This window comes from Acanthaster planci, linkage group LG06 (genome assembly GCF_054643075.1).
Source record: "Acanthaster planci isolate LZ-2023a linkage group LG06, COTS_SCS, whole genome shotgun sequence".
In the NCBI taxonomy this organism is placed as follows: Eukaryota; Metazoa; Echinodermata; class Asteroidea; order Valvatida; family Acanthasteridae; genus Acanthaster; species Acanthaster planci.
This window is the reverse complement of record NC_141782.1, coordinates 16,251,867-16,279,583: the sequence shown is the minus strand read 5'-3', so window position 1 is coordinate 16,279,583 and position 27,717 is coordinate 16,251,867. Positions and strand designations below refer to the sequence as shown.

Genomic DNA, 27,717 nt, shown 5'->3' with positions numbered 1-27,717 from the left:
GCTGGATTCGAACCTCCAACCCTATGATTGGAAGCCACAAACCCTAACTACTTGGCCACATGCCCCCCTTTGTGTGATCAAGCTGGACGATAAATTGTCGTCAAGTGTAGGTACCACACATCCACTTCCATTGAGCTACTAACCAAGGTCTTCATGCAACACTTGGTGGTGCTCTGTTACCAGGCAACAGTGGCAAAGTGCGGCCCATGCATAACAGTCCATGCATAATAAAAGCCAAGCTCTGAGTTTCAAGATTTCTGACTAAATGTGCACTGATCTACAAACTTGTAAACAGAACGGCATTTGTCAATTCCACTGTAAGAAAGATATATCCCCAACGGAGGGTCCCCATGCAACCCATGTGCCTACTTTTTCCAGACATATTTTGATGCTAACTTCCTGAGTGCTCCTGCTGGGATCCTCTCACGTTTCAAGGAAACCAACGGCATTTTTTTTTTATATTTAAAACTTGAAGGGCATCATGCCCACCACAAACAGTCGTCAAGCCGGACTCTACATGTACCTTTCTTGATCCTGCAAAATGCACTCAGAGCTTCCTGGTGAAATTTACATCATCTTAGAGGGGATTGAGTCAAATAGAGGATCAAGGTAAGCACCGAGACAGCAAGGCTGTCTTTGAGTCTTCTGTCTAGAGCTAGGTCCAGGCAGTGGTATAATGGGGGGGGGGACATGCACTAACAAATTCCTGGTGCCCCCACCGGAAGAAAAACAAGATAACCCCTTTTCTTTTCATCAACCCAAATAAAGTAACCCCTTTTCTTTTCGTCAACCCAAATAAAGTAACAATCATGCTCAGCAATACTGAAAACTCTTCTATGGGATATTTTGTAGGCCTACGAGCGAATCAACAATTCCAGTTCAGTCAAAATAAGTCGAGTTGGGGTAGTGGCTTTTCCTTACCTTCCACCTTTGTGACCCGAGTTCAAATCCCACCTAGGTCAGCATGTGGATTGGTTTTTCAGTCCCTGCCTAACTCTGTGGGATTCCCTGGAATATTCATTCAGGGTAAACTGAATATTTGTTTATTGTCTTCTTAATTATCACTTCCTCCTGTAATTGGTGCTAAATGCGCTGTTGGATGAACAAATATATAAATTAAAAAAATAAATAAAAGGCACGTCATTTTGACATGGTAACCATGAAAGACCAAACTACCTATTAGGTTTTAAACTTGAGACCAGAACTTCTTTTAGTAACATGAAACATGTGTATACACGTGATCAGATCCATATTAGCCTTGTATATGAAAAGCAGGTCACTGTCACTTCGCACAGAGTTGCTAAAGCTGGTCTCCCGTCCCCCCACCCCCTGGAAATGCTGATGAAGCCCTCTTGTGCACCCCCAACACAGCAAAAGACTAGCTGCATGTGCACCACTGGCTATGCTGACTGCAACAACACAGGCCCATGCTGACAAGAAACAGAGTCTTGGCTTGTAAACCCTTTTTCGGGCACAGCCTGAGATGAGGCTGCTCATCAACAGCGTCACTGCACCAGTCTGTGATCACACCATGCCTGGATGCACTCGTGCCACGCCATGCATGGGGTACTCACAGTCAGGAGGCAAGAGTGGTTTGACCTCCTCGTCATCTTTGGACTCTTGGTCTAAGGGGGGGAAACAATTCAGCATCAAGAGAAAACAAGAGATATCAACAGCTGGAACTTTGGTACACTCCAAGATGGTTATTCATGCTTGCACCCAGTTGGACAAAGTTGTAATTGTTAATTACGAGTCAAACGACTCACCAGGTCACAAAATGACAAGGGATGAGCAATGACATAGTACCACCTTTGTCACAGTTCATCATTATGATAGCTTGTCAACCGAGACCCAATACCTTTCCATTTGACTTGTGATTTACTTGCAAAGACTTGATTTCAATGATCCAATACAAGCAATGCATTTCACAATAGAGAGCAGCTGCAGTTGGTGGCAAAAACAGGTGCTCACAGAGTGAGAAAGAATGACTAAGTAATACTTCCATTTCATTTAGATAACAGGTTCAGTAGCATTTGCCAGACAAACTGTTGATCGCTAATAGAAGATTTTATTCTGTGGAACTTGATGGTTATTACATTTGAGGCCTCTGCCTAACTGAATGTCTCGACTAAAATACTGACTGCTCAGGTGCAAAATCTCAGGAACTGCGTGGTAGCACAATGTATTGTGAATTGCATCCTTGAATTCGTTTTTCACAAATTGCTGTGTGTGCAACGCAGGCATAGGTCTTACATCTACATGTCCAGAAGCAACCAAAGGCAACAATATGCAAATAATACAATGGTGCAATCTCATTGGTTGAGAATGGTGATTATGTGCTGGAGCAGTGATAACCCCTTGAGGTCATCAAACTAAACGATTCATCATGCATGGCGCTTGTGCAAAACAAAACTGTTGATGCAATCAGGATATTGGGCAGAAATCTGACCCTTGTCCTTCATGACTTCTTAAAGTTCATTTTAACTCATATAAAGCATAGTCTAGCATGTGCAATCATCTTACAAGTTGCTTTCTGAACTATTTCTTGCATATTACATGCAATGATGAAACAAGCGAATTATGTTTCTAAAAATCTTTATATATGTAAAATTTGGGTAAGGTCCGAAAACCTAAGCTTTGTAAACAGTTTGAAGTCACGTCATGAAACGAGCACAAATAAGTCTTCTCCATTTTGATGTAACTGGAATTAAAAGATTAATGCACGGGGCTCATAATTTACCATAAAATGTCATACTTCACAGGTTTTGTAGAGGGCTAGGTTCTTTTTGTAAAAAAAATCTGTGCCAAAGCTTTTTTATTCACTCTTGTAAACATTTTGGGTAACAACCTGAAATTCCCCCGTCAGCCCTTAAAGAATAAATTTTCTGTCTACAAATGAACATCTTGCCTTGCTTTACCAAATCAAAGCCAAAAAATGAAAGACAAAGGAAAAAAGCTGACAATGCAATTAAATTACTGAGTAGATCATGCACAGTAATGCAGGTGTACATTACATGTTTGCACCTCCTTTCAGAAATACAAAGGGCATTCCGATCCAAAGAAAATGTGGCATTCAGCTGGCAATCAGTGTTCACTATAGTTTACATTTCTTTTCGGTGCTCATGCAGATGACATTGGTTGGTGTTTAGTCTTTTTCTTTTATCAATCATCCAAACTTGGCCTGGGGCTGAAAGGATTACCTTCATTTTGTTCTCTATGCTGGTGTTTTCTACTGGGCAGAGTAACTGTGAATGCTAAGAGACAGGACAGCGGAGGGTTGTAAAGACGTGTGGGTAGGTACCACAGTCTGGTATCAAAGGTACTAAGTTCTAATATTTGGGGTACTAGGAAAGTACCAACAAGCAAAATGTGCTATCTATATCCAAACTGCTATTAAAATGTTTAAAACAAGTGTTTACTTCTTCCACTCTCAAACAGCTGCAATGAAGTATTTGATTTTATCAAATGTTTAAAGTTGATGAAAATCCCTTGTAAGTAGATATGGTATGTTTACTCTGAGGAACCTCAAGGAAATAATCAGGCATTGTAGCACATGAATATCTTATCACTGAAATACATTATGTTAAAATATTTTCTTGTTTTCAAATTCATATCTTCATTTTGGACATTTTCACAGGAATTTCCGGGTTTATATAGAGAAAACTGATTAATTGATCACATGACTCATGATGTCCGAAATGATTGAAATTTGAAACATCCTCCACCACATATGAGTACATTAAAACTATGGAAAAATTTATTATAGCAAAAGGTTCAGAGAAAAAGACACCTGACAATTGATTAAAAACATTAAAGTCACATCCCAAATTTGGCATGATGAAAGTTTTAAATGACCAATTGTAGGCACTCTTTCAGGGCATGAGTTAATAGACACTGACTCAATGCTGATCGGTATCATCAGGAACAGTGTTGCCCAATAGACAATGTGGTGTCTTGCAGGATCTCCTACATTCTATCAGATGCTTGACGAGGGGTTGGTACGATAGTCTTGATGGTTTGAAAACATTTCACACATCAATGCAAAGCATCCATTTCAAGTCAAAAGAAACGTCTGTTTTTCCATTATCAATGAACCATGTATGTAAATGATCAAATTTACTTCAGCCGGTTTCAGAACAGAATCTTCACGGTGAAAGAAATGAATTATCTGTTTGAAGATACAAGAAAAAAATCTTGCTTCCATTGTTAAAAGTTAAAATCTCCAAAGCTGTTAACGGGGTAACAGTTCAAGTTGAGTCTTCATGCTGTGGTTAAGACTGTTTAGTTCAGGTTTCATCATGCTGTGACTGACTTACTCTCCGTCGGCGATTTGTCGCCCTTTGTTGACGAGCGACGGCGGCGTCTTCTGTAAGAACTGACCTCTGGTGGAAAAGAGTGACGTTATGGAGAATTTGCTTTTCAGTAATCAAATCCACCAAGCAGTTGGATTGACAAGGGAGTGAGAACCCCTGAGCTGTCTTGTCTTATACCTGGAGAACACTGCTTGGAAAGTATTGCAGTACATGCTGTCAACATCGGCTGTAAATTAGAGATTTGACCTGTGTATCTGCCATCTGAGTTGACAAAATTTACTAGATAGTAATGAAAATTATGAATCTGGTCAACTAGACTTATGTGAAATTCACCGAAAGAATGGTTTCCCGACTCATCCAACTGGTCTTCTGCTCTGACTGGCTGGTTGGCAACCACCATTATTTGATGAAGAGGCAGTGTCAATGACCCCCTTGTTCTCTCTGTGAGTTTCCCACAAGTCAATTTGACCAGATTCATAATTTGTGTTATTATCAATCTACCTGGATAAATCAAAGTCTGCCCGAAAATCTGTATCATAAAGCTCAGAACTAAGTACCTCATTACACACTTCTAGGATCTAAACTAATTTTGATGTTTTTCTTCGAAGAGTAGTTACTGCTGTGCACAAATTTTTCAATGAACCCCCCTTCAGATTTGCCCAAATTGAACGAAACTGTAAGGCAGAGAGAAGGCTTCTTCAGGAATTGAACTTTACAACTGCAGACATCTCACAGGCACAGCATTCTGCCTGTCTAGTCAAGAAACAAAAACAAAATACAATTCCCACATAACAAACAGGATAAAGGAAAGAGTACAGGTCCCACTCACCTCCATTTTCAATGGCAGGCGGCGAAGTTACCTCAACTGGTTTTCTGGCTGTGACAGTGGTTGAAACTGAAGTAAAGAAAATGGGTCAAAAATCTTAATGATGTTAGCCCTTGACAGAATCATAAAATCATCATAAAATCAGGCAACTGTTTCTGAGTGTCTGCATATTCGGCCCCAGCCCTCCCCCCAAAAATGTAGGTCCAGATCCGGCCTTCTACAGAAAACAAAAGATCTGTACAGACAAGTCTTCTTGAAAATACTTGAAGAGCCTATCTGTGTATTTGGCCTTTACGTATCTGGTTTTGAGGTTTAGAGTTTACCTGTTTCTTCAGGTTTGTCCTCCCGGTGTCTCCTCCGATGGGACACGTCTGCAATGGCAAATAAAACAAAGCACTGAAACAGTCAGTACATTTTTATTCATTTTACCTGGGTATTTGAACATTGAAATCAAGTTTTTGCAGAAAAGCCCTATCAGTCATTAGCTGTTCTCCCTATGAGCCCTGGGGAGAAGACAGTGGCAAAACGTGAAGTTCTGGAGATGGGAGGAAAACCCCAGACAAAAATTCCCCGGGGAAATCCACAGAATCAGGTAGGGAATGAGAACCCAATTCCACATGTCGGCCTGGGTGGGATTTGAATCAAAGTCATAGATGTGGAAAACACAGAAAAGTATTACACTGGTTGTCCTTACGGCATATTACATGTAGTTTCCATTGTTGGGGGATTTTGAATGTGCAGATAAATGTATGCAACAGTGAATGCAAGGTGCTAAGCCTACCCCAGTGTGAAGTAACATTACATGTACTTTATTCTTTGCTCAGTGCTTTTTGAGTGCCTTTCAAGTACTTGTGTCCAGTCAAAGTTTAATTTACTACTAATTGTATGTACATGTTTTTTCCTCTAAAGTGGGCTCATGATCATTTGCTTTCTACTGTCAATGTTTCCCTTGCCATGTTCACCATGAACAGCTCAATATTTGGTAATTCAAGTACTTGGAAACCACACGACTGAAACACTGGGCTACACTGACTACTAAAATAGACACTCGTTAGCCTACACAGTCACGAGCCTAGTAAAACTGAGACTGGACTGCTGTTCACTTACACTCGGTGGTGGTCAGTGGAGTGCTGGCGTCTGGAGGTTTGAAGTTTCGTGGTAAAGTTGCGGCAAGCTCTGTTGATGGAAATGTGACGACGATATCATTTCACGTTTGCACAATCCTGTTTTGCACAGCAGTGCCATGTGGTATCAATGGCTGAGCGCAAGTGCATGGAACACTGGTCTTCCAGAATGTTAAATCTTTCCAATCACTCAGAGCAAATTTTTGCTAGTTGCTACTACCCTATAAACCTAAACCACCGCAAATCACTGTTTTAACTCTCAAGGCCAAGAACAGCAAATGTTTCTATTGTACAATGAATTAAAGCAATGATTTTTGCTGTGCCCATCACATTTCACACTTGAAACAATAGCAACCAGTTAAAAAACTTGGCATTTTAATATATGTAAGTTTTTGGCAAAGGCAAATGGTGACTTGTAAAGGCTGGTTCAATCGGGTTATCATGCAGACATAAACAAGACAAAATTTCTCTGGTTCGGATGCATTCATAAAGTAATCCACCCTTTCGAAACCTATCTACATGTACTTTTAATCTCTGACCTCACACACTTGACATCCAGATTCCACATTGCTTTCAATCAATTAAGCTCTCTGTGATTGTATACATGTGGAATCTGAAGATACAAATATGTGAAACCAACAAGGACATCCGCAAAATGAAACTGGAAAGGTTCGGGACAAGCATCAATCAACCACTGCATTAAAAACATGAGAGCTGATTCCAGAGTTGAAGTTGTCAATCATTTATCAAATCACAAGTCTGTTTGCAATCGGCAGGCAATGAACAGAATGCCTCAGTAATAACTATTCCAGTAGCCGCTGAACTGACTTGAATATGAATGACGCTGAGTCAAAGTCCCTCAGCTGCAGCTGAGCACTTCTTCAGCCACTTACTTTACTGGTGGCTTTGAATATGCAGACATGTCATTACCAACTGCGGACATGTAACAAGCCTTTTGCAAGTCATGTTTGAATAAAGTCTGGTACACTGAGTTATCTGATTGCACATAAAACATGACAACTTTAATTCTCCATACTAACCATTACCAACACTGTTGCTACACCTCGAGATTCAGGCCAAGCTTTTGCTTAGTTATGTAAGAGACACCTTGAACCAATACCCTGTTTTCAGTGGATAAGAAGGGTGCAAAGGAACCAGTCTTTCTAGAGATGGTGGTCACTATGCGACAGCTTGCCTCAAATCACAAGGGAAAGGAACGGTGTCTTCTGTCAGGGAAATTCAAACTGTTATGTTTGCGTGAATTTAAAGAACTCATTGTACCAGATTTTATTCTAACTCCCAAAAAGCTTATTTGGACAAGACCCAAGATGAGACTGACAAGTGATTGACTTGTGAGAAGCCTAACTAACACAGGCCAATTAACGCTGAGATTTGAATGGACTTCCTTGGAAGTTTTCCAGGCGTTTCCCCCTTAAGCTTGCCTTTGTTTGACAGAACTGATAATGAAGAAGATTGTGGGTCGTGCTAATATACTGCCCATTTGCAGGTATTGCATGCTATTCTGAGTTGCTACGCTGGCCAATAATTTCCATGAAGCTACGTGCATTATAAAATGGATCTCATCCTGAAGAAAGAATGTGGTCATGTCTGCATACACAAATGAGAACCACCCTTTATTCAAACAGCCTTTTCTGTTAGTAAAAGTGCATGATGTGAGTGTGCTAGCATATGCTGTCTGCCGTAGACAGCAGGAAATATGAAGTAATTTGAGCTGTTAGTAAATGTTAAAATACACACAATTTGTGAAATTTAGGTGATCATCAAAGTGAATGAATTCAGATATTGCTAGCTTATGGTAACAATGATCATGTGATCAAGGTTGTACCTTGGGACTGAATAGGAGTATGACCTTTGGTGAGCGCGAGCACACTTAGTCACACAAGAGTGTGTAATCTTGCACAAGTTATTCCAAGATGGCAGAAAAGCAAACATTTTCTGTTCGTGCGATATGATCCATGAGTAATGCATTCACAACACTTTAAAGCACTGACAAGCATTGAGAGTAATGCACAAAACAGAGCCTAGGGGTGATAAGCGATTACTTTGGAAAAACTGCTCAAGGCATTTTGCTACTCAGTAAATGTAAACAGTTACGGTGAGATCTGACGAGGACTTCAATAATGTCTGTCTTGGGCAAGAAAGTTCCCCGGACACAAATGTATACATGCTGATTTTACATTCAAACTCAAAGCCTCTCCTACACACATATATGTACTGTAGTTGCGGGGACATGCAGTCACTTTTTTCCACATTTTGTGCGACCCAAACTGCTATGGGGACAAATTCCTTTACCTCATCCAGAAACCATTTTAAAGAAACCTCAAATGAGGTGTAACTTACAAAAGCTATCAATTTTAATCATTTGAGAGGAATTATCCCACAACAAACTTGTCTATGGTCCAGTATTATTTTCAGCCACAAATATCAAACTTTTTTTTAAAACTGCAAGAAACATTCACAGTCCTTTACAAAGTTGGACTTTACGAATGCTAAACCTTGCCAGTCATCTTGTCAACATTAGTGGGACACTTCTTACTGCACTGTCACTTCTTGGAAACTCTGAGATAATGTCAACGAAGCATATTTGCTGCAACAGCTGGACTTGGCCTTCAACCACTTCAGGGCAAAACACACACTCAACCCCCAATGTCTGGGTGGGGCCTCTGCATGTGCCTACAAACTCAATGAAAATCACTCAAGCATGGGGACAAGTATAGATGGCAGCTGGCACTGAACAAAGAATTTGTCAGAATGTTTAAATGTCCTTTATGCCCCTACATGGAGGATTTTTGTACACGGGACACTTGTTTTCCCAAGATAAAGACGGAGACCAAATGTACATGTATGCATATCAATGGTATGATGGCCCTATTGGCATAGTATAAATGAACATCTAGAATTACAGCATCGAAAAAACTTTCCTCTGAGAGGAAAATACTAATATTTAACACAGTAGCACGTGCAGTGAAATGAAATGCTTTCTTGTAAGGTTCTCAGACCTGCAAACATGCGGTACTCCTTCCTGAGGTCAGGCATTACCACGATATAAGCATATAATGAGGCACAACACACACTGCAGCAGGCAAACACATTATGCTTAGAACAGGACTTGGGAGGTATAGATCAAGGATGAAAAGGGGAAAGTGGCCTCGATATGACAGCAGCTGATATGTGGTATTGTTGGTATGTGATGACCACAATGGAAAACTTACAGAAAAAGTGCCATTCTAAGAATATGAAATCAACAGTGACAAGCTCCTCATCAGAACTCTCATAGTAACACAGGAGAAGATAATGGTTTTACAACAGCTTAAAAATGTATACATTTATATGATGATGTTACACGTAGAAGCATTTGGGTTACAAAAACTGGTGTCAGAAGTGGGATAACTTTACAATCATTCCCAGAATGTGTTCGCAGGGACTATTCCAAAGAGAAGAGAGTTACATTATCAGAGTTCATGTGGGGATGATTTCAGGATGAAATGGAGTAATACTAAAGACAATACCAGTACTTGGCAGCAGAAGTGGGATAAAAAACTCACTGGGATCTCTAAGGGAAGGTACATGTACATGTAAGTACCGAGATACATTTAAAACATAGCGAAGCACAATGTACATTGGCAGATGAATTCTGAAGATGATTCGTAATATGTAAAATGGACAGGAACTGAGGTACATGTACAGGACATAGTAACACACACACTGAACTCATAACTGCAATCCTGTTCTGAAAAGATCTGTGGACTGTGTGCATAGGTGATAAATATAAAGAGTAAATTCCCACAAATGGGATGTAACACAATGGTTCAATAGTTGAGTTAGGTGAGCTAGGATGGGTGACCACAGTAAGTTGCAAGAGGGTATAAAGCAGTGTAACACATCAACACAAGGCCTTTCTTTCTGCTGTCACTGCAATCGTTCACACCAAACTTTGGCAAGTCGTTAGGATAGGGGGACCAGGGGAAAGGCCACAAAAACACGGTGCCAGATCATGGGCCTGAGGGGCAGATATTACAGGGAGGGGAGGGGGCCCGGGTCTTACTTTCGGCAGCCTCTGCCTCTGCTGCCCTCTGGACTTCTCTTTCTCTCCGCCTTCGCCTCCTCTCTGTAATGTAATCAGCTTTGGGGGAGACGTAACCAAAAATACGAAATGATACAATGCGGGGATTGTCTGTAATGCTAAACCAATTATATTTATACTAGCAGGAATGTATGTTTGTGGTAGTAGGCCATCGACTAATGCACGATGGACAGTGGATACAAAAATGGGTACACAGCTCATGGTCTGGTGTATGGGGTACTGACAAACCAAATACATGTACAGACAAATGGAAACTTCTGGAATCTCTTCATCAATTTCATTACCAGCGGAACTGACAGAATAAATTTAGTCTATGCAAGCTTGGATGAAAAGTCCTCCTTCTTCTCCAACTTACTCTCAGCAGGAGAAGTTGAGCTGGTGGGAGTAGTTGAAGGGGCGGAGACTGAAGTGGGAGTCTCAGGGGTAGAGGTGGAGTCCCGTCCATGCCGCCTCCTAGATGGGGTGTCGACACTTTTGGTAGATCGTGTCCTCGTTTGCGAGTCTTCCTCGGATGGTCTGACCCTGCTAGGCATGGCATCTATGCTCGGTTTTGTTCTCGTGGGCGTGGTGTCTACAGGTCTAGTCCTGGAGGGCAGTATTTCATGACCTTCTGTCGCAAAAAGGGTGTTGTGGGAGTTTGATGTACGGGAAATCACGGGCGGCAGGGAAGGGGAATATTGACATGTAGGGGGGTGGGAGTGGAAAAGGAATACATGTAATTTGAGGGAGTGCAGGAGAGATGGTAAAAAGTTAGGCAGTAGTCTGTCTCCTTGTATGCTTTGCACTCAGGTCAAGCAGTGCGCGACTATTTGTGACCTGCTGATTCAAATCAAACAAATTGCCAGAACCATCAAAGAAACTTAAGTGCAACTGTGACAATATACATGTACATGTATCTAATCGCTTTGTATCCTCCGGTAATTTAGTGCTCCATACAATTACTATTTACTACAGACATGACTTAAAATGACAGAAATCATGATTTCAAAGAGAGGGCTGGGATGAACTTTCTCCTTGGACCAACAATGTCAGAAGTCTGGTCTTGATCTACTCAATAAATAAATAAAGTATTTGTGGCATATCAAAATAAATCTCAAAACACCGACTTTAATTTTCAGGCATCAAGTAGTACACTAACCCACATCTTTCCTTCTTGCTCCAAAATTTCAGGTTTCAGAATCTTACAATTGATAAACTTCCTGTGCAGCTCATATTAGGCTCCTTGAATACTAGAGGGAGGGTAAGAGCCAATGGGGGAGGGGACAGGGACATCCCTTACCATCAGGCCTGGCTTCTGCCATCTCTCTCTGGACAGGTTTCCTATCTTTATCATCTTTAGAGAGAGACAAGAGAGTTTTGACTACCAAATCAAACAGAGAAAGATACCACTCTTGCTCTCCTCAAAGCATGCCTCAAAGCATGCAAAAGATGCAGTGAGCCTTCCTGTAAACTCTTTAGTTTGTTATCTTCAACGTGTTAGCCTCGAACAGATCACTTGTTACCCATTCAAGCTGCTCAACATCAGATGTCCATGCAGAACATATTAAAAGAACATACCAAACATTCTCAAATAAGGGTCTCAACCAAGAACCTCAAAAGTCCAGGGTTAGTACAAATACATTTATGAGATTTAGTAGATGCTTATTCATTCATAGAGAGTTGTTGGACCTGGCACCTGTTAGGCAATCCACCAACGTGACAAGTGTGCACCCACAACACGGTGGTGACTAATATAAGAACTGCAGCCTCAACGGCAAAAACCATCGTTCTATCTGCATGCTACACAATGGAAAAAAACTGTGCTCTGGCTTGTATCTGCATAATAGGCAACAGAGAATGCTTATATCTAGATGTTACTGAATGGCATGATCCCGTTCTACAGTGTGAAGTGGTGAAAATAGTTGTCTATCTATGTGACATCCAGTCTTCTAGATATTACTGTGTATATGTATGCGCATGTACATATACCGGTATATGTACATGTCTAATGACAGTGAAGACCAGAAACACCTGGATAATACATGTATGTCATGTTATCTGATGGGGGTTTTCACAAGGAGCCATCTTGGAGGTAACAGTTTCTGCCTTCCTGCACACAGATCCACATCAGGTGACCCTGTTTGCAGTTGGCATATTGCTGTAGGCGCCTTCTCCCCCCACAATATCAGTCAAGCTTGCCTCCACAATCCCGATGTAGTGTGTATGAGCATCAAACAGGATATTCTTTGAACGTCTTCATTTCCACTACCAAACACCAAGTTTAGTGCCTCGTCTCGCAAGCTGATTTCAAAGTGTTTCTGGTCCAGTGATGAGTCAGACGGTGCCAGTGACTGACCCTAATGCCTACAGTGGCGGGTAACATTCATCAGCTTTGTTCTTGTTTGTCACAATATCGAGCACCTCAGAGGAATGATCACATGACGGTGTGCGTATAGTTATTTCACAAACAGGAACAATCCACAATACAGAGAGTTACAAAACGTGGCTCAAAGAGGCTTTTATGGTCAAAACCATGTTAGACAATTCAAGTGACCAGAATTGGAAGCCATAACTGTCATATCACACTCGCCTGCCTTTTTGGCGTATCAGGCAGTTACCGTTGCCAAAATGCACCCTCTAATGAAGTTGCACAAATGTACCAAATGCTAAGGTTCTGTTCTGGTCAGGTCAGTCAACACATTATCTACAAATGTCAAAACTAGTAAAATCCTTGTGTCAAAGGAATATTGCGCGGCAAATGGATGCTAACTTTTACCCGATATGTCCCACAGAAATGGCTTCCCCGGTAGTTCCATTCTGTACTGTGAATTGTTCCCATTCCGTCGGTGAGAAAATTCTGTCAACACATGACTACTAACATGCAACCAACTGTCCCAAAAGGATGCATAAAAAAGATGTGAAGCTGACGTGGAAAAAGAGGGAATGATTTGAATGTTGACTGAAGAAAAAACACACAGCAACCTACTTGAATTCCACTAGCCACTGGAAGGTGCTGTTTTCAAGTGTAAGAAATGCTAGAAGCCAGGTACACTTCCACCATGGGAGGTTATATTCAACTCAAACCAATGAAATTTGCAGCCCACTGACACTCTAGCTAATTCAGGGTTTATGATCTACTGAACAGAAACATCAGGAGCTGTCTTCTTTTTTTTTCAACCAAGCTGTGTACATGTTGGTATTTGATACCTGGATTTATTATTGAGCATTTGGTCCGACATTGTTGGGAAAAATTTATCATGTTTCTTGAAAACAATGTCAAAACCAACACAGAAACCTAAGAGACAACTATCGAGAGTAGCAAAGGTGACATAACATAGACACTTTATGGTACCAACCACACCTTTTGGGCTTGCAGCTAACAAATGAATCCATTTGCTGAATATGCATTTTCAAAACTGTTTTATGACCCAAGGAATTCTTTTATACTTAGAAACTGTTTCCTCCAAAAGGTAAATTGTGTGCCTGAATCCTGCGACCCAAAATGCAACAGGTGTGAACACGTCCAATGGCTAGTGAAAAAAAAAACTAGTCTTTCTATCATGAACTTCATGGTGACACATAAGTCCCAATAAACGAGGTGCTCTACATATACATTACACGTATGATACATGTACGTGTACCTTCAAGTGCATGTAGAGAATGGTGCAACCTACTCAAAAATGACAGGAATATTCTCAAGCCCTAATTTGATTCCATGAAAACCAGAATAAAACAGCCACTGAACTCCAGCTTTTCCAGCACCACATAGCAACCCGCTTGTTTGCAGTTTGACCAGAGGCCAACATGAAATGTACACGTAAGTCTGGTGTCCCAAATTTTTATGCCTGAATGTCATTCATTCTGACAGCTTGGTACATGCACACTGAGTTCACTGATCTCTACACACTTGATAGGTTGCGCTGCTCTGTGTGTGAAGCCACAGGGTCACTATGTTGGGATATTCAAAACATTGCCATAGAGTAGTGGAAGTCACACAATGTCACGGAGGTGCATGAACGTGAAATTGGGCCAATCGTAGCCGAAGTAAATTAATGAATGCTGTTGAAATAGTCCAGTTTGATCATGGAAACTACCTGCGACAGTTATACCAGTGTGCTTACGCCGGGTGTGACTGTTCGGGAAAAGATTTGGTTGGTCGTCCACAACTTGAACCACTGCGCTGGTGCTACATTAGTGATGCATGCAGTTAAAGAAGCCTGCAAGCTAGGGGCTGGTCCATGTAGGACTAGCTCTGGTTGTCTTGATTAGAAAATCAACGTTCTGGCTTCCCTTTTCTCTCAAAAATGTTTTTAGGGGAAGACTTCCACATGGGGACATAAACCAGTGCTTAAACTGTTTGGTAAACCGGAGAAAAAGTCTTGACAAATTGGGCTTATTTTACAACAGCTGGTGGAAACCCAGTCACAAATGCAAGTTCCATGGTTTTATGAGACAGTTCCCAAGTTTGTTTTTATGAAAACAGTCTCAAACTGTTTGTGCATGGGGCATTAAGACAATGTCCAGATTTACAATTTCTCCAGCAAACCCTTGATAACATTTTCCAGATAATCAACCCAAATATCTTTTGGACAAGGAGTTATTTTCTTGCAGTCAACTGAGATAGTAGTAGCTAGCATCACTAAACTTTAAGTCATCTACTCACGTGCGCCAAATGTTTTAAATACCAAAAAATGGCTGTTCGGTGGCTTCACGGCCAGCAATCCAATCACTGTACGCACGATCTATCCATTTTGTAGAGATCAGTGACCGAGTCCAAGCCTGCTTGTGGTATGTGCTAGAAAATCAAGGCAGCTGATTGGCTTATCTACACCAGAGTATAGCCAATCTGTTTTAGACTCAGCCCAAGAATACTCCCTTTAGTCTGTGCAGGGGGAAAAAGCAAAAGAACTTGGCCACAACAGGTGGCAACAGGTAACTGGCAATCATCCCACAATGTCTTACCACTCAGACACGTGGCGTATCTTGCATTATGCCGGTCAATCCAGCGAGTGTAGGAAGGGGTATCACCTTAGCATTAAACGTTCCAACATAAACCAAAGGGTTAACACACTGCTCAGCAAGTCAAGAGCACTCTATAGTCTTAATTCACTCTCAACAGCAAAACCTGGCTGAAATGGCCAAAGTTGGTCCACACTTTTGTTTTTCTACGTGGTTAATGACGTTACAACTTGAGTAAGATGACGAGACATGCCTGCATTATTTCCAATTTTGCAGGAAAATATTAAAATGGCCATCAGACAGCACCAGGTTAGGCTGCAACATGTGCATGTACTTCTCATTTCAACTGACCTACATGTATAAATGCATTTTGTCAAGCAATGTCAGCTTACTAGCTTTGAAAAAATTCTTAAGTAAAAGATAAAAAGAACAACTCAAACCTTAAAGGTATTTTCCCCCTCATTTTCAAGAACTAACACTACTCAGTCAGATGGTTAGAGCTTCACATTAATTTCTACTTTGTATCATATGTCACACTTACAGAACACAGAACTTTTAGTTTCTATTCAAAAAATTGAAATACTAAGGCTATTACTGACAAATGATTAGTACAAATTTGTGTAAAAACTCATTAAAATGATCCACTCTGTTACATGTACATGTATTTTACACATGCACAAAAAACAAAGCCTTAAATTAGAGTTTCTTTTGATTTCTGTAAAATCCTTTAATTACTATTTACAGTTCAAACTGCTGGGTTTTTTTTTTCAAAACAGATGACAGTGTGAATATTACATCTTGTTTATGCCCATGTTTTTAATCAATAATCTGAACTTCACGTGGTTTCTCCGACAGCTTTATTCCTGTCTTGGAAAAAAGGTCTTTGGGCCACAAGCACGTGTATGTAATTTCTTCAGTATGTACATTTTGCAAAAGAAATCAAATGTATTCAGACCAGTTCCCCGCAAAAATGTAGAATCTGAAATACAGCAATGTGGCAAACAAGACCATCAAACAATTCCAGGCTGATAAATTCTTTAAATGAAGTTCACAGCATTGAACTTAGGGTTAAGAAAAGTTTGCAAGCATTCCGCTGAAAGATGAAAATGAAGAAGTAGAGATTGCTGAATATGAAAAGGAACAGTCAAAAATGTATCCCTACTAATCCCCGATAGCAGATTCTCTGAAAGTTTCCAGCATCCATCTTAAAGTTGTAAGGATGGTGTCTCATCTGTGTACAGGGCCACCACACAAAGGAGGCCAGGGCCACCACACAAAGGAGGCCAGAGCCACTACACAAAGGAGGCCAACTTCCTCCACTGTTTGGCACTTATCATCTACACGCAGTGCACTGCTACACAGCTCAAGGTTTACACATGTACATTTATCAATGAAGTTTTTAAAACTCAGTAGTACAACTGCATTTAACTGGTGAAGTACACAAGACTCATTGGTACCAACAGCTCCACACACAACATTCCAAATCTGCATGCCAAGATGCCAAGCCGGAGAGATGGCAGTAAAAAGATACTTACTTGAAGAGTAAGGAGATGAGACAGAAGATGTTGCAGAAGGGAGGCGGGAGGATGGTTTGTAGGAGGAGGAGGAAGACGGGGAGGGATAAGAAGATGGGAGGTGTCTGGACTCTCTCCCAGAGGTGGAGGATTTGTAAGGGGGTCTATGAGAGTCGGCGGAATGCCTGGTGGTATCAGGGGTGGGGGTGGACTTGTAGGAGGGTGTGGAGGGTTTGCGATGGGAGGAAGGGGCTGGGCTTTCAGGGGTTTGAGTTGGAGGCTTGGCATCACCACCACTGAGAAGACGAAGAAGCTCTTCCTCCTCAGCTGAATGAGAGAGGGGAGCAACCATTACTATGGCAGTTCATTCAGAAGGCAGTTGAGAAAAAGGGCAAAAGATACAGAAAATGAAAGTTTCAGGAATCAATATTCATCTCTTTCACTGAGTGACAGACATTTGTCCAAAAGAAATGTTATCCCCAAAAGAGCTCATTTTAATTCTACTTGTTCAATTTGCAGACTCAGGAACATTTGTTACATTCTCAAAGGCAATGTCGCCGTCTCCTGAAACTCTTCTTTCAGACATGGCTATTGTCATCAGAAGTCAGGGTACTGCTCTCCTCTCTATTTGCCGAGGAACTACTAAGTCTGGTGCCTTTCTTCCACTTGAAGTATTATCAATGTTGGGTTCAGACAACAAATAAGATCATAGACAAATTGTGTGAACTGAGTGAATTAAATGAGGGGTTGTAAGATCTCGAAATTGTAGATGTACATGTAGTCCTGATTGGCTGGTCATTGTGTAGAGAAGTTCTAATGCTATTGTTGTAGTTTCCAGTTAAAGATGTTCAAGAAATCGAAATCACAGAGATGTAGTTTGTGTAAAAGTGCCTATTGATCAGTTTTACAACACATGTAAATCCTCAAAAGAGAACTGTCCTTATGACAAATAAATTTACTATGACATTACTGTGTTCATGTACATGTAGTTCTGCAATCATTAGCACATATCTGAGCATTCGCCAACAAATTCATAAATTATTGGTATTAATGCTATTTTTTCCAACTACAACCACATTGACTTAGACCAAATCTGCTCCACCAGCAGATATTGCATTTTGATATTGAATTTCACCTTTGGTTGCAAATTTGCGTATAAAAATAGAATGAACACAGACTTCCACATACACTGCATGAAAAAAACTTAAAACATTTAACATGACTGGGGTTTTAAAAAGGTTGTTTTGTGGCTAGTTCACACTTGGCACACACAAATAAAAGGATAAAGGCAAGCATGTGACATCACAGCAGGTGTTCAGTGAGGAACTCACAGAAAATGACAACAATTCAACTTATCCTTTTTTTGACAACTAAATTGTGTCACATTCATACTCATATCAGATGTGAACTTGCTTTTACAATGTACACGTACATACATGTACATGTGCATGGACATGTACATTGATACTGGAGAAAATGTCTGAAAGACCAGTTTTGTGGCTATCTGATGGCAAACACGGGGCACGACATCAAAGATAGCATGGTCTCTAATACTGATAAAATTTCCTTTCGGAAATTTCACAATATCTTTTTTAAACCAACTAAATGTACTGTACAATTTTTAAAATGCAGAAATCTGAAATGCACCTTGCTACAAAAGGAACAGTATTTAAAACTGATCAAATACAAAGTTCACCATTTGATTTCAATACTAATTTTTGTCCATCCACACAATTATAACAGCAATGTGTAAACTGTGTATGGTGAACTCAAAGAGCTCTCAATAAGTAAGAACAAGTTGGACTTACTCGGCTGATGCGCTGCGCTTGTGTCAGGGGGCTCTATTCTGGAAGGTCTTGTTACTGGCTCTGAGGGTTTTGTAGCATCCTCGGTACCTAGAAAAAGGCCAAGTGACAGGTGGACGGGGAGACACACACAAGGAGACACACGCAAGGAAACACAGGCAGTGAGAAGACAGGAGAATTTCACAGGTTTGAAAGGGGGGGAGAATGAAACAAGGAGTGACAATGGAGGGAATGGAACGGAGGGGCATACGTACAAAGAAGGGTTAACGATGAACAGAGACCAAAGCACGTAGAGAAAAAGGAGATAGTGAAGAAAGTGTCAGGGAGTTGAAAGTAGAAGAAACATGAGGGATTTCACAACACATAGAAAGATGGAGAAGAGTCAGAGAAAGTTCAGAGGAAAGAATCGGAAAGAACAAAAAGAGAAGGAAAGAAATGAGAATTAGACAATGCTCATTTCAGATTGACTATGCAGTCTATTCATAGCTGAAATATTAAAAATCATCGTGCTCTGACTGCAAGCTATTAGCATGGCAAACCATAATTAAAACTGGGGAAGGTAGTGGATTAATGCTATTGACTACCTCAGTAAAGGTTGTTGACGGGGATGGAGACGGGACTGTGGGAAGGGGTAAGGTAAGGGCATGGGTGGGAAGGGGTGACGTAACAGTTGCAAATAGAAAGGAAGAGTACATATCGCGGGAAAAAAGGCTGTGATGCTGTTTTACATGTGGCAGTAGTAATTAACTACTGACTTAAATGGAGCAAGGTGTTTTGCTTGTAAATTATCCTAATGTGTAAGCCAACAACCGCTTGCCAATAAAAATACCAAGCCCCGCGGAGTATAAAGCATCCATAAGTGGGATCTTGGTAAAATCTTTGTTCCATGATGCAACAGGCTATTCTTCCCTCCAATGCTCATGGGCAACAAGAGGAAAGTACAACATAATGTCTTGCTCAAGGACAATGCATCAAGAGTAAAGTCTGATATGCGCATTTCACAATACAATGTGCAACACAGTGCAATACAGTGTGAATCGCCCGTATTACAACAGATACTCCAAATACTTCAGAATCTTCAACCCAGACAAGAAACAGCGAAACAGCGTAGCTGGCAAAACGGACTTTTGTTTACCGTTTTCCCACAGTGCAATGCAAAAAAAGGCCTGAAAGCGGCAACCACTGGGTGGTGCAAAGCACCCGTATGCCAATTCTGAGCCCTAGGGTTAAGGATGTGTCAAATTCATTATTCCTTATTTCTGTGCAATACAGAGATTACTTTCTTGAATACTTGGTGAAGAAGTACATACTTGTGTCCCTGAGCAAGACACTTTGAAGTAACTGCTGCCATCAAAGAAAAAAAAGCAAGCCTGAAGTGACTTGAATTTGAAACGAACATGAATACCGGTACCTAACCCTTTACTCCCAGTTAACTTTGCCGTTGGCATGCCAATAAGCCACAGAGACTGAATAGCTGTACCCTGCACCAGACATTGACAAGCATGTACAATAGGGAACCCTGATAGTCTACTGGCTAGCTTCATGCTCGCCACAGCCAGTATGACGTTGGCTAAGCGACGCGTATCACATGCCATAGGAAGTTGTTGGACATTCCAATGAAAAACAAAACATCATTGACAGGTGGCCAGTCGTTCCCAGAAAACCCAGTGCATACAGCAATCTAGTACATGTACCTTGTGTTCCTTAACCAGTATTGTTGTGGTTACGACCTATTCCAAGCCCACAAATTTTGAAGCAGGCCACAATAATGCTGTGTTGAAAGTGCTTTCGAATGATCCAATAATGAGCATTAAGGTATACGTGTTTGTGTACATTCAACCAACACAGATAAAGAAATGTTGAAGTGCATACACACATTTGTGTAAGGGCAAAAGTTTGAGTTCTTTGGACATTTTTAGCATACTTTATTGGTCTAAACACTTGCCAAAATTGAAACCTTTAAGTCCATGGACTTCCAACTAGGCCATGTTAGATCTCAGTCTACTTGTTGACTGTGATGCACTTTCTCTGCATATTGCTTTCAACATAATCACCAAGCAACATGACAGAGTACCCTATCTAAGTAACAAGTTTGATTCAGTTGCAGTTCAAGTAGCAAACTTTTACAACATAGCATTGTTCAACAAGTTTGGGATGTCCAACTTGTCAACAGAACAAATAGGGGCAGGCAAAAACTCATGAAATTTAATGCTTTGCATCTTTACATTTTCATCTTATATTAAAAACGGCTGTGCTGGCAGAATTTGTGTTTTGTTTTTGCATAACTTTTCATTTTCTTTTCTGCTTTTCCTGTTTTGAGGGACTAATTTGTAATTAATGCATTTACAAGCAACATGAAAGAGGCAATCTTTCTATGCAAGGTTCTTCTTGTTCAGTTCATGCGGTTGGATAACAAATCATAAAGACAGACATGAATAACGTCTGCCCAAGTGCAGTGTGCGAGCAAATAGTGCAACAAACTACGGAAGGACCTTCTGTCACATGACTACTCACTGACTGCCGGTTGGTCAGATTTGACCTCGCCAAACACATCATCCTCCAATGATAAGTCAAAGACTTTTGGGGGGAAAAGAATCGGGAGTGAGGTGAGATAAAGTGGGTGGGGTGGAAAAAATAATGGAAAAAGACAAACGATTCAGTAAAAATGACAACACTAGTATTAACATCATGCATGTGGACGTTTCATAGCGACCATGCATATTGGATGTAAAACAACTGAGAGGAATTTTAAGTGTTTAAATAATTGGCCTGTTTGTTTCACACAGGTCTAGATCTTGATCAGTGGTCCTAACACTGATTAGCACCATCCATTAGGTGGGTTCTAGCGTCAGTGAATCAACGACAGATTACTGATTGTGAACCAGATCTGTGTGAACCAGACAGGCCCTACATGTACCTGTAAGACAATATCAAATCTACGAAAACCAGAAACTGATAACTCAGCCATCTGTCAGCAGATTCTGGATAAGAAATCCAGTCACTAGGAAGCATGCCTCATCAGAAGACAACTCTAAAACTAAACTCGTTCGCTTTGCTATTATCAAACCGTGCATTTTTGATAAACGTGCATGGATGGCAAGATGGTCATCTACTGTAAAATTGCTGCCAAACCAAAAAAGGCGAAATTTCATGCAGCAACTGACGGCGTACCGTAGATCTTCACTGCAAAATAGTAACTTTGACAATGTTAGCTTTGGTTCTTCCAAAAAAGATGAAATACAGTGAATATGAGCATGTACATGTACTTGTTGCTTTAACATTTGCATGTATTTCAAGCCCATGAAGAAAGCTTTGTGTAGATGGTATAAATATGTACATGTACCTTGGGCCATGTCTGAAATGGGAATTGTTGTTTACGGCTATGGCTGTTCCCTGTTGCTTGTCAATGGCAACATCCTAAAGTCACAGCCACAAAATATACATTTCTGACATCACTTATGTGGAGTACCTGCAAGTGTTTCCCTGGGGACTTCCAGAAAGGATGTGTCTAAATAATGTGGCTGCGGCTAGCTACAACACATATCAGTGGGAAATACCGGTAACTGTAGCCCTTAGCCATGAGAGGCTTCCACAGGCAAGCATCATGCTATCCAAAGCCTGAACCAAGTAATTCAGACACAACTAACTTTGTAGAGTAGGAGGCACAATAACTTCCAAAGCATATAAAAAATATTTGATTAGCAAGAAGGGTTACCGGCCACAATGCTATTGAATTTACACAGCCCTTGACTGGTTCCTGGCTTGTGTTTGCTCAGTGCTTGAAGTTCAAAGGCAACATTTCTGTTTTGAAGAGCTACAACAGTGATCTACAAAATGAAATAGGTGATCATCTGAAGCAGTGGTCAAATATGCATCTAGCATCCACTGCATGCACATGCCGTGAAACAGCATCCTACCTTTTCACACTTTTCATACCATAATGTACGCGTACATGTAAAACGGAATTTAAAACTCGCAAAACGGGTCTACACACTGTAATTGATCAATCTCAGTATCAAAACCTACAAGTGAGCACTTGTGATAGTATACATGGAATTGCTACCAGTGTATACATAGTAACAACATGTGATGCTCAAGTGTACACGTCATCTTAAGACCTGTCACATGAACGGTTGTTCCTGCAGGACAAACCAGTTAATCATTGGTTAGACACACTGAATGGGACGGCACTCCATGCTTCTGAACCACATTGTGATCACTCCATGCTGATAGTAGCAGAGCCAGGATACCATAACAGAAATCAAAGAAAATGGAATAGGGTCTCCCTTGAAAGAGGGTTATAACTTTAAGACCAGATTTAAAGCCTGATAAGGTAATGAAAGGGATAGGCCAAGAGTTGATGACATCCACCCCTTTCCAGTGACAATCCTGGCTCCGCCCCTATTTGATGCCGTGACTCACTCCTGCTTCTCGTGGCTTCCGGTTGCTTGGTGACGGGACTGGCTCCGGGCTCAGAAGTGACCGACTGTGAAGACTTTCGGGGCCTGTCCACTAGACCGGTTAAGGGAGAGAACATGAAGCATAAATAGTGATGGCAGTTTTTATATATACAGGCCATCCTGGAGAAGTAAAATTAGATTACTACACCTCATAAATATTCATGACCAAACTGGAGTGCCGATTTTGCTGCATGTCCAGAGTAGAATACATGCCCAAGTGACATCATCCTGGTGAGTATCCGTCTCACTGTCATGCGGGAGTTTTCTCTAGTAGCACCAAAAATTTCCCCTGGAACCCGCCTCGTAGACATGTAGTCAGTGACATGTAATCTTAACAAAACCAGTCTGTTGTAGTTCTTGCCAGATACGTGGAACTCTTCAGCTCAGAAACAATTTGTAAGTTGACCTTGAATTGTTATGTTGTCAATTTGCTCACGAATAAGTTTAAGAGGCATAGTAAAACAAATACAGCATGATTCATTTCTGGGATTCGAGTCGGGAGGTAGTCAAGCTGACCTACACCTCAGAACCAGTAACTCACAGTACTTCTCCTCAAAACCATGCCGTATTTGTATAATCCTGGTTGATAATAAGCAAGCAGTAGTCAGTCCCGCAACAAATGGAAAATTCATCAGAAGAAATGAATTCTGCATGCTCCGAGTCAACAAATGTATTAGTAAAAACAAAAATAATTAATTTTTAACACCTCCGGCTGTGTATTTTCAACTGAAGAGGAAGCAAATTCTGTTAGTTTGGATAGGAAAGGAAATTAAAACACAAATTACAACTTATAAATAAAAGGCTGTAGCTGACCAACACCTTTTCATACTTTGCAAGCAAATTGTTCAAGGGAAAATTGAACACTGTTAAAATGAACTGCCACTTGAGGCATTTTACTGGCAAGTACACGAAGGAACCTCTCCCATTCCTACAAAATCCTTCACCGTGCACCAAACCAAGAGCAGAGGCTTAAAACTTGATAAATAATTTTTTAAGAGCGTTAAAACCCATGTAAAACAATTGTGGCTGGAATGGAATTTACCTGCCTCAATCCCCAATATTGTAAACAAGTCATTTTTTCCAAGTCAAGTCTCAAGTCAAGTTTCCGAAGTCAAGTTACTGGTCAATTTTCCCTGAGTGTCAACAAATGTTTGTCACAAAGTCAAATTTAGTCAAGTCAAGTCCAAGTCAGTTTTCCAAGTCAAGCTCCCAAAAAATCGTAACTCAAGTCCGACTTGAGTCCAAGTCAGCAACTCGAATCAACATTGTTAATCCTATATAATCCTGCAAAACCTCCGGTACGATTCTGAAGGGTTTGGAAGGACTTGATAGAATTAAGCAATAGCTGACATCAAGTTATGCACTCAGTGTCCACATTCAAGTAATATTTGAACCTGCCTTTTTTCAAATTATGCCAGCACTTTTAAGAGACGTGAATCCAATAAAAGGTACAGTAATCAGATGTAAAAAAAAAAAAAACTTTTGTGTAAGGTAATGGTCAGACAACGGGTACAGTACGTATGTTTTAATGAATCCTTGATGATGTGTCAAAAAAGGGAAGGGGGTAAAAGCAAATGACAAATCATGGTGAATTCTCACTAACAATCAATACCTGATATTAGTACCAAAAAATTCAGTAAAAGTCACACCAGAACTGTAAAATATGGAACTTTAAGGCAGCTACAGAATCCCTGTTCTACCTCACAGCATCCTGATGCAAAACTCTGCTCATGCTGGTTTCCATACTTACAGCGTTGCAAAGACCTGTTACCACTAGGTAACTGAATTGGCTGAGGGTTGGCTCGATTGAGCCACTCTGGCGGCAAAGAGAGGCAAGTCTCAAATCTCAAAAAAGGAGTTTAACATGTAGTCACAGCTGTCAGCACAAACCTATTAACTGAGTATGTAATGTGCACAAACTACAGAACTCCTTTGAGTAAAATATATTTACATATACCGTAAGTATTTGTGTGAATTCTTGGACATAAAAGAAATTTGCACATCGACAAATTTACATGAGCAGTACAGGATTTATTCAATGACTGAACTTACTGCTGGCAGACTCATCCTTGCCATAGAGCAGAGGAGAAGGTGAAAACGTCTCTGGAAGGGAATAAATGTACATGTATACTCGTAGTACGGGGACAGTATGTGTAAAATACAATATGCATAGGCAGGGGATAGTTACTGTATGGCGTAATGGTTAATGACGTCATACCATGCCGTACATGAACACATATTCACACTCTGATGTATGGAACTATAGTGATGATGCTCACTGGAAATTTAGATTTCTTGACAAATGAAGAAGCATGAACTTCCTATTTGTATCAAGTTGTTCTCCAGCCAGTAGGAATCAAATCCATGCCTGCCCACTGACACGAAAACACTTATGAGACAAACGAACGGTTAGCATGATCAAAATGGTTCATCAGACTTTCTGGCTGGAACTTTGGTTTATAAGTTGAAAGTTGTGAGTGGAACGTTACACGTATCATTTGCAAACTTTAAATCCATGATAAGCAGTACATGTACACCGCTGTCAGAGAAGGTTACATTACACAAACCAACATTGTACGGAGAGTCTCATGCAAAATTTACACAAAATCAAGGAATATCTTGGTCAACCAAGAACTGGAGAAGCTGAGTGTTACTACATGTATTTGTATTGTGGGGGCAATTTTTTTGTGGGAAGAACATTTCTTGCTGCACATTTACTTCAAAATTCAAAGGTGGAGTCGCAAAGTTCATTAGATCAACTGCATATATAGAACAAGAATTTCACCACTTTTAAGCCAACTTTGACCAACGGGGTTAACATCTTAACATCCATTCACAAAGTGGCCACATTCCTTATAGCCTTTTCCTGACATCTTTTCACACTGCATTTGAAATATTCTCAACTAAGACCACTAGCGACTTCTTTAACACTTGAACACAGCCAGTTTTGTTGGAGTTGGGATCTCACTTGGAAGGATTCAACTTTTTTGGTGGAAGCTATTTTCTTCTTTGATCCTGCTTCAGTGACTATTAACGAGCCACAAGACATGGGGGAGCCACAGTTATTACAAGACAGGGTTAAAAATCTCAATCATCACTGCAAACATCACTGTACTCTGAAAATTGCACGGGATAAAGTAATTCAATTCATCAACCTCCATTCACAACTACTAAGCCCCAGTGGGTCAAGTTAAAAACAGATGAGGCAATCCTTATCCAAACATCTTGCAATTAGTACATGCCACATTCCAATGCCCTGTAATTACAGCAAGAGGCATTTTAAGTGAATGCAAAACTGGAATCCAAGTCAGACTGGGCATAAGTTGTCCACATGATGAGCACAGGGTACATCTTGAGAACTACATGGAAATAAAAAGCAACTGATGCTGAAAACCCTGGATGATTTTTAAAGGGACAGCTATACTAATATTTCCCATGTAACCGGGTCAGAGTGCAAACTCGAGGCTCCAATATGGCGGACGATTCTTTCATTGAATGTCTCGAATGGAAGCAGATTATCAATCAACTTCAGTTGGATCAAAACACTCCAGAAATTTGTACTGCAAGACTGCTATCATACTTTCTGTCAAATTAAGAGGCAATCCATTTCAAACCATGCAGGCATTCATTCTCATGATGCATAAGGAAAGTGTACTCACTGTATGGGCTGAAGATTGTATCAGTGCTATGGGCCGACCATGGACCTGATGACCGGCAACAAAGTACAACACACCATTTCCAACCGTCAGTATACAGTAAACATAACACCCCCTACTTATGTATCCCACACAAAACTGCTTTACAGAGCAGCTAGACTAAAATTTGATATTACATTGTACTGTACAAGTCCATTGTACGGTCCCGATTGCTGTGATTTATATCACAGAGGGTGACAATTTTTCTGTATAGGTGTGACTACAAATTCGTTCACAAAAGACAAAAAAGTGATCAACGACAAAATGACAACTCATTCACAATTGCTTTATGTTCTTCTCTTGGCATAAAAATGTAGGTAAAATTGCACACTCTAAAGTTTGTTTGCTGCTCCACTTGAAACAATATGTCGTGCACATTTTCCAGGTTTAATTCCTTTGTACTTTGATACTGTACATGTACAGTGTACATGCCATGTACTCACTGGTGGATGAGGTGCTTGTCCGCCGACTAGCACTTGACCTCTTGTTTCTAGGCGTGTCTTTAACAAATGAATTCAAACAAGAAATACTTTGAAAATCCTACATTTGAGCAAGTACATGGACAAAACCAATGTTAGAGGCAAATGTTGCCCCGTTGCTCCGATTCAATTTCCATGGTGGTCAAAAAAATTGACTTCATATACATGTACACATTTGACTTCAGGCAGCAAACTCGATTTTAGATGTACAAACTTTTTCAATGTGCAAACATTATGGCTTAATTTATCCTCAACACCGATTTTTAATACCAAACAGAACTTTATGCCTGTTGTAAGGCTTGTCACAAGGAAGCTTTTCTACTGACATGTACTGCAAGTACTATGCATTCACACCATTTCATGAGTAGAGACATCAGCAATCAAGACTTTCCAAAGTTATTCCAAGTGACTGGACAATCAACCTCTGAATGTCTAGCAAGTTTTGTTGAATGTTTGAG

The 27,717-nt window shown here is 40.5% G+C and overlaps 1 protein-coding gene across 33 annotated transcripts in view; it reads right to left on the bottom strand.

The window, feature by feature from the left end:
* The window catches only part of LOC110983049 (FH1/FH2 domain-containing protein 3-like), a 108,150-nt gene that overhangs the window by 29,945 nt on the left and 50,488 nt on the right, over positions 1 to 27,717 (bottom strand). For 7 of the 33 annotated variants that reach the window (XM_087137997.1, XM_087137986.1, XM_087137984.1 and 4 more), the window contains 18 exons: positions 27,224 to 27,280; positions 26,745 to 26,789; positions 25,138 to 25,188; positions 24,836 to 24,901; positions 23,048 to 23,137; positions 21,140 to 21,202; positions 18,629 to 18,715; positions 16,842 to 17,147; positions 15,310 to 15,375; positions 11,648 to 11,701; positions 10,724 to 10,978; positions 10,330 to 10,407; positions 6,247 to 6,315; positions 5,463 to 5,510; positions 5,143 to 5,208; positions 4,317 to 4,382; positions 3,201 to 3,254; positions 1,575 to 1,625 (listed from right to left, as the gene is read on the bottom strand). In XM_087137997.1, the coding sequence (XP_086994123.1) occupies positions 1,575 to 1,625; positions 3,201 to 3,254; positions 4,317 to 4,382; positions 5,143 to 5,208; positions 5,463 to 5,510; positions 6,247 to 6,315; positions 10,330 to 10,407; positions 10,724 to 10,978; positions 11,648 to 11,701; positions 15,310 to 15,375; positions 16,842 to 17,147; positions 18,629 to 18,715; positions 21,140 to 21,202; positions 23,048 to 23,137; positions 24,836 to 24,901; positions 25,138 to 25,188; positions 26,745 to 26,789; positions 27,224 to 27,280 (1,572 nt within the window). The remainder of the gene's footprint in view (positions 1 to 1,574; positions 1,626 to 3,200; positions 3,255 to 4,316; positions 4,383 to 5,142; positions 5,209 to 5,462; positions 5,511 to 6,246; positions 6,316 to 10,329; positions 10,408 to 10,723; positions 10,979 to 11,647; positions 11,702 to 15,309; positions 15,376 to 16,841; positions 17,148 to 18,628; positions 18,716 to 21,139; positions 21,203 to 23,047; positions 23,138 to 24,835; positions 24,902 to 25,137; positions 25,189 to 26,744; positions 26,790 to 27,223; positions 27,281 to 27,717) is intronic. The other 26 variants (XM_087137985.1, XM_087137987.1, XM_087137994.1 and 23 more) reach the window with 26 other exon arrangements.